At 38.7% G+C, this 13,606-nt stretch overlaps 1 protein-coding gene across 1 annotated transcript in view; it reads right to left on the bottom strand.

Annotated features, from left to right (window-relative positions):
- Positions 1–567: 567 nt before the first annotated feature.
- The window catches only part of hsd17b12a (hydroxysteroid (17-beta) dehydrogenase 12a), a 58,559-nt gene continuing 45,520 nt past the window's right edge, over positions 568–13,606 (bottom strand). The window contains exons 2-11 of the mRNA XM_088996576.1: positions 11,351–11,397; positions 10,230–10,305; positions 9,791–9,898; positions 7,818–7,882; positions 7,684–7,728; positions 7,354–7,388; positions 4,664–4,745; positions 4,514–4,579; positions 2,136–2,285; positions 568–1,579 (exon numbers count right to left, since the gene is read on the bottom strand). Of these exons, the coding sequence (XP_088852702.1) occupies positions 1,439–1,579; positions 2,136–2,285; positions 4,514–4,579; positions 4,664–4,745; positions 7,354–7,388; positions 7,684–7,728; positions 7,818–7,882; positions 9,791–9,898; positions 10,230–10,305; positions 11,351–11,397 (815 nt within the window). The 3' untranslated portion in view covers positions 568–1,438. The remainder of the gene's footprint in view (positions 1,580–2,135; positions 2,286–4,513; positions 4,580–4,663; positions 4,746–7,353; positions 7,389–7,683; positions 7,729–7,817; positions 7,883–9,790; positions 9,899–10,229; positions 10,306–11,350; positions 11,398–13,606) is intronic.

The raw sequence follows: 13,606 nt of genomic DNA, 5'->3' as shown, positions 1-13,606 counted from the left end.
TAGAAAGAGTATCTGGATATGAGAGGTCCTATTTCCGGTTTAAAAATGTATGTCCGACAGAAGCATTTTTTTCCCTCTCGTGTAAATGTAACAAGTCGGGAATCCAGAGAAAATCTAAAGTCTGCAATCGCCAAAGAAAAGCACCCCAGCTGTCAAGCGTGTACTTTTAGGTAATATAATCATTTGTCGAAAGGAGGTTCGTTTACACATACAGCAGGACGGCCATTGCTCATGTGTTACATCAAAATAAACTCGACCCGGTACAAAGATTTAGACTTGTGTTGCCGTTTAGTTTATTTTAGGTAATCTTTTTTTTTCCTTTGTACATGGTTGTTTTTATCTAAACCTGTTTTAGAAACGTTTTTTTTCCTGGCTTTTATACTTTTCAATTGTAAAGCACGAGTTTAGAAAGAGTAGCTGGAAATGTAAAGTCATATTTCCGGTTAAAAAAAAATTCTGGACCACTTAGTCGGACAGATGCATTTTTCCCCTCTCGTGGAAATGTAAACTGGTCCGGAATTCAGAGAAAATCAATAGTCTGCAAACATCAAAGAAAAGCACCCCAGCTGTCAAGCATGTACTTTTATTAACAAACAGCAGCAAAAAACTAAGCTACAATCAGAATTAAACAGTGCATATTCCAATATTACATATAAAGTGAAGAATATAAAGCATTTAAAAAAGACGGTTGACACTTGAGAGGCACTCATGAGAATATTGCATACACCGAACTCGGATTGTCACCGCTGAAGAAAAAAAATATATATGTGAAGCAGTCAACGTGAAAGGCTTTTATCGTGGAAAAGTGTCCGTTGCTGGGGAGGCACACCAAATGGGAGACAGTATTGTTCCCATGTAATTCCAGCATCCATGACCATAGTGAGGCATTTCTGTGTAGCTTGTCGAGCCAAACAAAACAGAAACGATCACATACAAAAAAACAGTGATACATTGGTTTGTAACAGTATATCATGGAATGGCGTCACCATCTTAAATAAAGTGTCAACACTCCACTGCTAGTGATTAAACACAGGCAGTTTCATCTGGTTGTCATCAGAAATACGACTTGGCTCAAACTTAAGGCAAAGTGTGTGTATGTACGTGTGGTCTTATACAAATATAAAATAAATAATTTTACATATATATATATATATATACTTGTATACACACGCACCATATATAATATAAAAACATTCCACCACCATTTTCCACTGCTTATAACAGCAGGGTTTAACACACCTTTGTTTATTTTATTTTTGTAAGGCACTAATATAACAAAGTAACAATTCTGGTTCATTTTTCTGTGTGGGGGGGCAGGGGTTCTTCAGGAAATGATAAACTCATGCACCCGGTTCTCTTACGTCATACCCTGATGGGTGATCTTCCATCCACACTCACACAAACACTTGAACACTGCGTTTGGGTCACATTGATGTTCTTAGTCCGTTTTCAAGCCGGTTCCGTTCTTCTGCTCGCGCAACTTCCTCCTGTGTAGGTATCCCGTGCGCTGCAGGCGGTTCATTCGTGCTCCCAAGAAGATGACGATGCCGATGGGCACCAGTTTGGTGGTCACCCAGCCCTGATGCATGAAAAAGAAGAAGAACAGTTTGTATGATGAAGGATTTTCCTGATTTTACCTACGTGGTCTCTTATTCGGTGAGGTGTTACGGTATTCTACTGATCTCGTATAGTGTGCGTGAAATAATAAAATCAAAGTACTGGACATTAACTCAAATTAAAATTGATCAAAGATTAGTGGTTTGTACGATTTTATTGCATACGTTTTATTTCATTGATGTAAAGTCCAAATATTTATGTGTAAATAATAGCTATATTTTTATACTTGGTTGTAGTTCTACAGTGGTGTGAAATCACATTATGATTTTACATGAAAGCAATCAGACTTGATTTGTCTTTTTTTTCAAAATAAGATGTTTGCCAAGATCTGGTTTTACTTTGGAAAACAACGACCACAATTTGGGTTGTTTTTTTTCTGACATGAACAAACAGTACCTGAATTCTAATTTCTATTTGTGCATTATCTGCACTGTCACCTTTTTACCCCCTCTGTCTTCATCCTCTGTTGATTTATTTTGAATTAGCAACATACTTGTACCCGCCCGCGAGTGTCTTACCATGACGGCATGTGGGAAGTAGCCGTTTGTCTGACTTTGCAGGCCTACGGTGTTGAGCTCGGCAGCCACGTAGCGCTCTGGAGTGGGTTTGTCCAAAGTCGGCTTCCTGATGCGGGTCATCTTGGTGGCCACGAAGAAAGGCAGCACGCTCTGGGGAAGGATACGAATACGGAAATGTGGCATGTAATATTAAACAAATGTGGACGATTTGGTGTGCCTCGTTGAGAACAGTTTTTTGCAGTTTGAGTTCCAGATGGAAGAAATAGTGTCATTGAATGGGAAAGACTGCTCTCTAAAAGACAACCCACGTCACTTTTTTGTTTCTTAACTGACATCAGAAAAACGTTTTATGGCATCTAAAATACCCAAAACACGCAGTATGATATTTTTATTCAAATGCAAAACACCAATAAAAATGACTTTAAAGTGTCCAAAATCTGCAAAAAAATTGAGCTGCGAATTGGGCATTTTCAGAAAGTCCCGCCCCCAGTTCGTGACGTCATGCCAAGACATCTTGCATTGCTGGAGAATCCAAACAATGGCTTCAGATTCGGAAAATATGCTTTCTTGTTACACATCCAGTTATGAATATGATTCAAATAGTTCCGAAGAGGAAAGCATACATGTTTGCAATCGATTAAATAATTTATTCCATGCCAGTTTGAGGCAACATTGGGGGGGGAAAATCGATCACCAGAAAACAGGCACAAAATGGCGACCTCCTGTGGCCACCTCCGTTTACACAGGCTGATAAATTCCTTATATGAAGCTTGGACACCCTCTTCTGGCGGCTTTTGGGTGCAACACGGTTTTCAGAACAAACATGTACAGCAAAATACATTGACGTGATGAAAGGACTGCTACAATGTGTCTTTTTTTCGATTAGGGGCGTTCCTTTAGTGACGTCACGTACGGACTCGTCACCAACTCAAAAACAAGACTTCCTGAATATTCAGAGAGAGTCTTAAAAAATAAAATATCGCTATATGCGGTGGAATCTTATTAAAATACGCTCAGTAGAAGTCATTTGAAGTGATTTTACAAATTATGGACACAACTAGTCCGGAGATGTCGGTTGTCCTTTAATATCATACATGTGAAGTCTCACTCCAGATTTTGACCACAATACTCACTTTATAAATGATAACAATAATAATACATTCCATTTATAAGCGCCTTTCAAAACTCTCAAGGTCATTTTACAGTCACTGTTAGATGTTTATCTGCGGGTGAGCAGCGGCAGCCACACGCGCCAGCTTTCACTCAACCCGGAAGTAACTCAAATAGATAGAAAGCTAGCTAATACATAGCTAATAGAAGCAACTATTGACACAATACAGACAGTTCATTTGTAAGTTGAAAATAAAGAAAATTTAAAAAATACATTTTTTATACTAATTGAATGTACAATGATACCTCAGCTTACGAACGCTTTGGCTCACAAACTTTTCACCTTACGAACATTAAATTCACGAGAATATAAACTTGGCATACGAACTAATTTTTGGCGGATGAACACCAAACCACACGGTCGAACAGCGCCATGGTGGCTGGCGGACTAGTTTTCGTCACCACCTCTCTTTTGAGTGCAGACGTGGTTTGCTAACAAGTGGAGTACTTTTGCTATTATGGGACCGAAAAAGACCCCACCACAGGCTAATGTTCAGCTGAAGAGGACACAAAAGAAAATTACGGTCGAGCAGAAGAAGGAGATCATCGAAAAACACAAACAAGGTGTGCGTTTGTGTGACTTAGCATCCCAGTACGCTAAGTTGACCATTGATACATGTGGCTAAGGGTGTTACTGTGTTGTCTCAGGCAATAGAAGAGGTTGAAAACTTCTGTTGATTTGGATTAATGAAGAGCAGCCAGCAGGAGGCAGTGCGAGTGAGGGTATTATCGTCGAGAAGGCATTTCGTCCGCCGAAAACTAGTCCGTCAGCCAAGACTATATGCTCGCGAATTTAATGTTCGAAAAGTTCATGAGCTAAAGCGTTTGTCAGCTGAGGTATCACTGTATATATTTCCAGTTTGGTTTTCTGCTCTGCATGATTTTTTTTAATGTATTGTGTATCTTATTTTACTCGGATTTAATGCCTTACCTTATTTTAGTGCCGCAGTTTACTGCCGTATTTCGTTTTAATGTATTTTAATGCACTGGGTTTATTGGACACCCTTTGTTTTACTTTAATCAACATCCTTGTCTTTGTTTAATTCATCTGATTATATTACCTTTTTTTCCTTTAGATCCTGTTTTATGTTATTACGTTTGTTTTATTTTAGCACCTCTGTTTTATTTTCATTCACAAACTGATTTTAAATAGGATTCTGTATGTGCCACAGACTGTATCGCGGCTGAGAAAGAGGGAGCAGCCCTACCTGGATGATGATGCCCTGACGCCTGTACTCCTCCTGGAGGCCACGGGAGAAGAAATCCACAAATGCCTGAAATGGGCGTGGGAAGATTGAGATGAGAAATAGTCGCCATTTCTGATTCGAAGGAGTGAAATGAGGTATTGGCGCACGAACCTTTGTGGCAGAGTAGATGGTGAGTAGAGGGACGGGGTACATAGCACTGGCTGAAGAGATGTTGAGGATCACACCTTTGGATCTGTAATAACAGAAGAAAAACAATATTGAAATTAGGGCTTGTTGACTGACTGTGCAAGCGGCGGCGTGCACTCTGACACAAGTGATGCAGAAGATAACAAGACTGGTATCATAGCGTTTGAAAATGAGTCGAAAATACTTTATAGAAAGGGAAAAAAATAAATATTAAACTTGTCATTTGGATTTTTTTTCCTATCCATTAAAGGACAACCGACGCCTCCGGACAAGTTGTGTCCATAATTTGTAAATTCACTTCAAATGACTTCTACTGAGCGTATTTTGACAAAGATTCCACGGCATATAGCTATATTTTAAGTTTTAAGAATCGCGCTGAATATTCAGGAAGTCTTGTTTTCGAGTTGATGACGATTCCTGATGTGACGTCACGGAAGAAACGCCCCTAACCGAGAAAGCGACACACAATGCATTTTGGGTACTTTGTTTGGTCTGAAAACTTCATGTTGATGGCAAAATTAGAAGGAAAACAGAAATAACGCGATGGTGAATTGTTGTGTGTGGCACCAAGACTACTATTTGATACTAGCTGACACAAATTCCCAGCAGACAAATCAGCCCATTTCCAACGGAGCATAGGCGCCATCTTGTGCATTTTCTGGGACGCTACATTGGAGTGCTAACAGCTCGAATTGATACGGGAGGTCTTCTTTAATCGATTACAAACATTTATGCTTTCCTCTTCAGAACTATTTGAATCATATTCATAACTGGATGAGGAACAAGAAAGCATCTTCTCCGAATCTGAAGCCATTGTTTTGATTCTAGCGCAAGGCAAGACGTCTTGACGTGACATCACGGGCAAGGGGGCGGGACCTTCTGAAACTCTGCATCTCCGAGGTCATTTTGAAGTAGTTTTGGGACACTTTAAGTCATTTTTATTGGTGTTTTGCATTTGAGTAAAAATATCAGCCTGCGTGCTGCGGGTATTTTAGATGCTATAAAACGTTTTTCCTGATGTCAGTTAGGAAACAAAAAAATGGTGTCGGTTGTCCTTTAAGACAAAAAAACCTTGGAATTATTGGTGTAAAATTTATTTGACTGTCACATTTAAATATAAGATAACAAATTCAAATTTCTGATCAAATCTAGAAATTTACAAAAAGCAGACGCTTGTGAAATATTGTGGTCAATTTAAAAGCAACATACTTGTGTCATTATTTTATGATACAAAGTGCACTCAGCTCACAAGTGTTTTGTTAAAAAAAAGGTTAAAAAAAGCTACCATTTAGGAGCATTTTCTGTGTAGCTTTATCTCTTGTTTCTGTTTATACAGTAAAGTCTCGTTATATCGATATCGGTTATATCGATAGTACCGCTTTTTACGATACTATTTCTATGAACGCAAGGAGAAAATTTACATGCCGCAGGATCGGATATATCGAAAGTCCCGTTATATCGATATTTTTCCCGACTCCCGAGAATATCGATATAACGAGACTTTACTGTATAAGGCACACCACATAAGGCGCTACAGTAAAGTGAGTGAACGCTGGCGCGTGTGGCTGCCGCTGCTCATCCCCAAAAAAACTTATCCTGTGACTGTAAAGTGACCTTGAGAGTTTTGAAAGGCGCTTATAAATCAAATGTACTATTATTATTAAAGATCAGCCTATTGTATAGCTGTGAGATTCAAATGAACTTTTTATTATCTCAAACGCATTTTCAGCGTACATAGAAATAGTATCGATATAACCGGGACTATCGATATATCCGATATCGATATAACGAGACTTTACTGTATATACTATATATATACCGGTCGGATATATCGATAGTCCCGGTTATATCGATATTTTTTCGGACTCCCTTGAATATCGATATAACGAGACTTTACTGTATATATATATATACACACACACACACAGACAATCTAAAAACACTTTTTAGATATGTATTCACAGGAAGCAATTTCAAATGTTTAAACCTCTTCTATGCATCTATTTTTGGATCAAATCGCATCAACAATTTCCCAGGGAACCCATCGTCTGCTCTCTCAAACACACACACGCATACACGCAGCGTGGTACTGTGCGTTGCCATGGCAGCCTGTTGCTGCAGTGAACCAGCTGAGAGAGAGAGAGAGAGAGAGAGAGAGAGAGAGAGAGAGAGAGAGAGAGAGAGAGAGAGAGAGAGAGAGAGAGAGAGAGAGAGAGAGAGAGAGAGAGAGAGAGAGAGAGAGAGAGAGAGAGAGAGAGAGAGAGAGAGAGAGAGAGAGAGAGAGAGAGAGAGAGAGAGAGAGAGAGAGAGAGAGAGAGAGAGAGAGAGAGAGAGAGAGAGAGAGAGAGAGAGAGAGAGAGAGAGAGAGAGAGACGCTTGCGCCTCACACAGCTCCCAAATGTGCTGTGACTTCATTGGTCGGGGCCAGTCACATGACCATATGCCGGGCCAATCAGGGCAAAGAGGGCACTTGGTGTGAATTGAAAGCATGTCAGCTTTTGTGAACAAAAGGAGAGCGCGACGAAGCAGCCATGCCGGGGAAAGACTTGCTGATCCTTTACATTGAAAAGATCATTCATAATCATAAATAATACTAATTTCACATCAATGTACATTGTTAAAAAAAATAATAATTAAAAGTGGTGGGGACTCACCTGTCAGCCATTCTAGGCAACACAAGGCGGGTCATCTGGTGGACAAATGACACAAGTTGGTATGCAAAAGCTCATAAAAAAAAAGCACACATATTGAGGATATTGACAGAGTGAAATAATTAAAACATAGAAGCGAGGTAAAGAGTGGAAGAAAAGAGGGTGAGATGCGTAGGTGGGTGGGTGGCGGATGCAGACTGCGTTGGTGTAGTCCGCCGTTGCTTTGGGAACGAGCGACACTGCAGGGACCAACCACCAAAGAAGAAGCAGCAGTAACAGGCAACGCTATGGCATTTATATGGAGGCTGAAGGTTCAAATAGATACAAGATTACCTGGCACACTGAAGTCATGTTGACGTTAATCATGTTGGTGATGAACTGAAAAACATATTAGGCATATCACATTCAAAATGTACCCGATTATAGCAAAAACATGAAACACACACAAATAAATAAAGCATACATACATTGTCCAGATCTGGAATATGGAGGTAGTACTCAGGGTATGGATAGGACACGCCAACATTATTGACTGTTTAAAAAAAAAAAAAAAAAGACGAAAAGATAACACAGGCAGGCATACATTTAAAACGTTCTAAAAATGGCCACGAGGGGGTGGTAGAAGCAAAGGAAAGAAACAATTCAGCCAGCCACACCTTTCAAAAAGGAGAGCAACTGCTTTTAAAATAATGACCAAGCGTTGTACAGTGAGACCTCAACTTACAAACGTCAAATTTATGAAAATTAAACCTTATAATAAGCACTATTTCCATAATACACACCCACCACGGCTGGCGGAGTGATCTTCGTCGGACACACACGACCGAACAGCACCAGAGGTTAAGTTACCAACAGTCCTTATGGAAGGTGACTCTCCTTCCATAAGCCATCAACGACCATCAAAAAGGTAAATAAAACTTTATTTTACAGCACAGTTTATTTCTTTAATTACAGTCGTCATGTAATGCGCCTCTTTCCAAACAGCAATTCCCTTTGACCTTCGACCTCCAACGCCAAGTGACTTTATGATACAATGCAGTGTATTTCTTTTATTACAATACAGTAGCACATTTATTATACATAGAATAAGGTATGTTGTGTGTAGTTTTAAGGCTTATTTAGTTGAAAAGTATATTTTATGGAAACCCGGGAACGGATTATTCCCATTTTAATGGTTTCCTATGGGAATTATTTTTTTGAGATACACACTTTTCGCCTTACACACTCTGTCTGGGAACCAATTAAGTTCGTAAGTTGAGGTCTCACTGTATATTATTTTTGTAGGTTCTTTTCACATTTACGTACAGGCTGAAATGTAGAAAAAAAAAATCATATTTAATTCACAGTGATGTGATAATAATAATAATAATAATAATAATAGTACATTTCATTTATAAGCGCCTTTTAAAACTCTTAAGGTCACTTTACAGTCTCAGGATAAGTTTTTTTTCTGTGGGTGAGCAGCGGCAGCCACACGCGCTAGTTTTCACTCAACCCTGAAGTAACTCAAATTGATAGAAAGCTAGCTCGCTAGCTAATAGATAGCTAGGTATAACAATACATTTTATTTCTAAGCGCCTTTCAAAACTCTCAAGGATAGATAGCTAATACATTGTAGATAGCTAGTTAGTTAGCTAGCTAGATAGCTATATTGCGAAATGACGCTCCGTACCTTTGTGTGGGACCTAAATGTACCATTTTGTGATAGTGCCTTTTTTTGCTTTAATACTTGAATGATGATCTCGTGGCGAGCATAAAAATAAAAAGGTGTAAAAAAAATGAATGTGGTTTCATTTTTTTTAATCACTCGTGGAAAAAATGTCCAAGATTAAATACATTTTACACCAAAATACATCTATTTTTTTTTTAATCGCTTAATAATTTCAGATTGTAAACAAAATATATACATATGCTGATTTATATTTTGTTGTCCATAAAGACTAAATACTTTATTCACTTTATTTTTATTTTTAAATATCGTGTTCAAATATTTACCATGCAGTCGTGCAAAGGGGCAGGGAATGAGGAGAGAATTTATTTTGTTAGTTTTTTTTCCTACGTACAAATTCAACTGTTTGAAATCAGTGATATTTATATTATTTTATTTATTTATATTATTTATTTATTTATATCATTTATTTATATCATTATTTCTTTATTGATATTATTTCTTTATTGATATAATTATTTCTTTATTGATATCATTATGTCTTTATTCATTCATATACTTATTCATTTATTTGTTCATTTATTCATTCATTTATTGACTCATTTATTTATGAATGAATGTATCAGTAGGTCACACTGGTCGGTAAACAATTTGACATTGAAGGTTGCCGACATTAATGACGAAAGCAACACTTCTAAAAAGCAAAACTCAGTCACTTTAAAAATCAATTTCATCAAATATGGATTGTTTTTTTTTTTTTTTTTTTTTTACCAAGGACACCGATCTCCAATCCTGACAGTCCCGCCTCGATGGATGGGTAAATATTGCTCTTGCCGTAGTCCACCGCAATGGTTTTTGTCTCCACTCCAAACTGGTCCTCTGTGGCACAAAGTAAGGACAAAAAAATGTTTTGCTGTATTTATTTATAAATACAGCAATAAATAAACAGCAATATAGCATACAGCAAATACAGCAATAAATAAAGAATAGAATTCTGAGCATTGTCGATATTAAGCAGCAGGGGGCGCCGCAGACCACACAAAGTAGACCACATGCCCAAAGATTCTTTTTAAAAGAGAGTTGATAGAAGTGGCGAAACAATGATTGTCATTTAATTTCTTTTCGGGCGTTTTTTTTTTTTTAATCTTATAGTTTGACCAGATTATTTCCAAACCGGCCATGATGACGATGGTCAAACGTGCACCCTTACCGAGCGACCTGGCCACATCATCAAGCTTGTGTTGGGAGCGGCTGATCAACACCATGGCAAAGCCTCGCCGAGCAAGCTGAAGGGAAAACACGTCAGGTTATGGCTCATAAATAATGCAAAAAAATATAACACCCCTATTTTATTTTGAAATATCAAGATGCACGTCAAATGAAACGGTGCACCAAAATACATGGCAAGTATCAGACTCAACGTTTAAAGGACAACCGACGCCTCCTGACAAGTTGTGTACATAATTTGTAAAATCACTTCAAATGACTTCTACTGAGCGCTATATTTTACGTTACGCTAGCTATATTTTACGTTTTAAGAGTGAATATTCAGGAAGTCTTTTGGTCTGAATCACCATCAACACGAAGTTGTGTTGATGGCGAAATTAGAAGGAAAACACATAACGCAATGGTGAATCGTTGTGTGTTGCACCAAGACTACTATTTGATAGTAGTTCACACAAATTCCCAGCAGACAAATCAGCCCATTTCCAATGGAGCTTGGGCGCCATCTTGTGCATTTTCTGGGATGCTACATTGGAGTCAAAACGGCTCAAATTGATACGGAAGTACTTCTTTAATCGATTGCAAACATGTATGCTTTCCTCTTCAGAACTATTTGAATCATATTCATAACTGGATGAGTAACAAGAAAGTATCTTCTCCTAATCTGAAGCCATTGTTTTGATTCTCGAGCAAGGCAAGACGTCCTGCCGTGATGTCACGAACAAGGGGGCGGGGCCTTCTGAAACTCGCCATTTCCGGGGTCATTTTGAAGTAGTTTTGGGATACTTTAGTCAAATGCAAAACACTAATAAAAATGAGTTAAAAATATCAGCCTGCATGTTTTGGGTATTTTAGATGCTATAAAACGTTTTTCTGATGTCAGTTAGGAAACAAAAAAATGGTGTTGGTTGTCCTTTAAAAGTCAATGGACGCGTGTATGTTCCAAAATAAAAGCAGTGCGAGCGTAGAGTGGCTGCGGCCTTCGACTGAACCCTGCGTTGTACGCATGAGTCACAGCCTTTCTGTCAAAGTTAAATAAATGTTTATTTCATTTGAAGAAAAGAAGCAGGGGGTTTGGGGGGGGGGGTATGTTTTCAGGAGACTCACCTCCTCCGCATAGGATTTCCCGATTCCATCAGTGGCTCCCGTCACAACTAAAAAAAAAAAAAGGGGCAGAGAAGGGTAGCGAAAGGTCAGTCAAGTGTTTTTGGTACAAAGTGTTTGCAATGTTGAAAAGACTTTAAAAAGAATGAGATGTACTTAGGAGGCACAAAGAAATGGTGAGTTAAAAGTAAACGAAGCGTATGTACCGCTTGATAATGTTGGGGGGGAGGTGTCAACTAGCTCTTTGCAATTTCGAAATATGTAAATTAACTCATTCACCGCCATTTACGAATATATTCCGGAATTGAAAAAAAATGACATAGAGCGCCATTCCTCGGGTTTTGTTATTTTCTTGTGGGGGGTGCCAATAAAGCGCTGGCATAGCCTCTGGCAATGTTTGTTTCTTTTCCACAAGGGGGCAGAATGTATTTTTTTCCATGTTAGCACTGTGTTTCAGCTTCAGCTGTTTTTCAAGTGAGATATAAACCAATATGTATGTATTGGATTGGATTTGCCTTTATTAGTCTCACAGTGGAGAAATTTACATTTCGCATTCCATTGTATTTTGGACAGTCGCCCTCATTTCAAGCTCATAAAACTACAGACCCATATAATTTAGGAATTAACTTTTTTTCTGATGAAAGAAGACAGTCTAAGGTTTCTTATGCTGAATTGAATGTTTATGTGGTCCTAAAACTCAATATTAAGTGGGTCCTGCAATTTGAGTGAAAATGACAAAAACCCTGGCACGGAAGTGGACACATTTTAGCACATGGTACGGCAGTGAATGAGTTCAATTTTGGTGCGATGTTTCGGGGAATACATACATTTTAGAATGAAAAATAGCAATTGCTGAACTCTGCGTAACTCAATGGGATCCCATGTTGTCACGCGTGACTGCAGCAGAAACAAAATGTGAAATCCATTTGGGGCCCCACCCAGACTTCTGGTTGGACCACTTGTTATGGTGAGTGGGCGCTGAATAAGCACCAATGCGATGTAGATCCGCGGTGACACAATGGCAATGCTCGTTGATAAGACATGTCATCACAGGTAGACTGGGAGCGGGTTTTGAAAGCTTAGCGGGATCATTGCAGACAATGCACGAGCGACAAAGGCCAAGGACAAGCGTTAAGTCAACGAAACTTGGGGAGAAGTTTCGCTCATGCAACATTCCTCTATAGCATATAATTTAGAAGCAATGCTCATCAGAATCTGAGATTATAAAAAAAGTCAAACATTTTTTTCAAAGTTTTACCTATCTCGCCTTCTTAAACACATTTTAAGGAGTGTCTCCCTTGGCGAATGTTCTCATACATACTCTTCTCCAAGCAAAAGGCACAAAGTACTCGCTTGAAACTGTCACTACCAAATGACACTTCCTTCTAAACTAAAGCAAATTAAACCATGTAACACTAAAACATTCACCCTGAACATCTAATTTCATCTCACCCCGTGTTTCTTGCTAACATGACCCAAAATCCTGTAAACAGGCCAAATTAGCAGAACATTCACCTTGTGAAAGCAAGCTAACATAGCTTCAGAGCTAAACGTGCTAATGTTAGCCAAACAAGCTGAAAATGATGAAGACAGACAGTTAGATAGGGATACAGTGAAGTCTCGTTATAACGATATTCTCGGGAGTCGGAAAAAATATCGATATAACCGGACTATCGATATATCCGATCCTGCGGCATGTAAATTTTCTCCTTGGGTTCATAGAAATAGTATCGTAATAAGCAGTACTATCGATATAACGAGACTTTACTGTAGTTAGATAGTTAGAGATAGTTCGGTAGAGATACAGTAGATCAGGTTATGGCTCATAAATAATGCAAACAAATATAACACCCCTATTTTATTTTGAAATATCAAGATGCATGTCAAATGAAGCGGTGCACCAAAATACATGGCAAGCATCAGACTAAACGTTTAAAGGACAACCGACACCTCGGACAAGTTGTGTCCATAATTTGTAAAATCACTTCAAATGACTTCTACTGAGCGTATTTTACAAAGATTTCACCGCATATAACTATATTTTACGTTTTAAGACTCGCGGTGACTATTCAGGAAGTCTTGTTTTCGAGTTGATGACGATCCCCTACGTGACGTCACGGAAGGAACACCCCTGACCGAGAAAGCGACACACAATGCATTTTGGGTACTTTGTTTGGTCTGAAAATTTCGTGTTGATGGCGAAATTAGAAGGAAAACACATATATAGCGCGATGGTGAATCGTTGTAAGTTACACCAAG

Source organism: Hippocampus bargibanti, linkage group LG05 (genome assembly GCF_051943395.1).
Source record: "Hippocampus bargibanti isolate YZ-2025 linkage group LG05, ASM5194339v1, whole genome shotgun sequence".
NCBI lineage: Eukaryota > Metazoa > Chordata > Actinopteri > Syngnathiformes > Syngnathidae > Hippocampus > Hippocampus bargibanti.
This window is presented reverse-complemented; position numbering and strand designations above follow the sequence as displayed.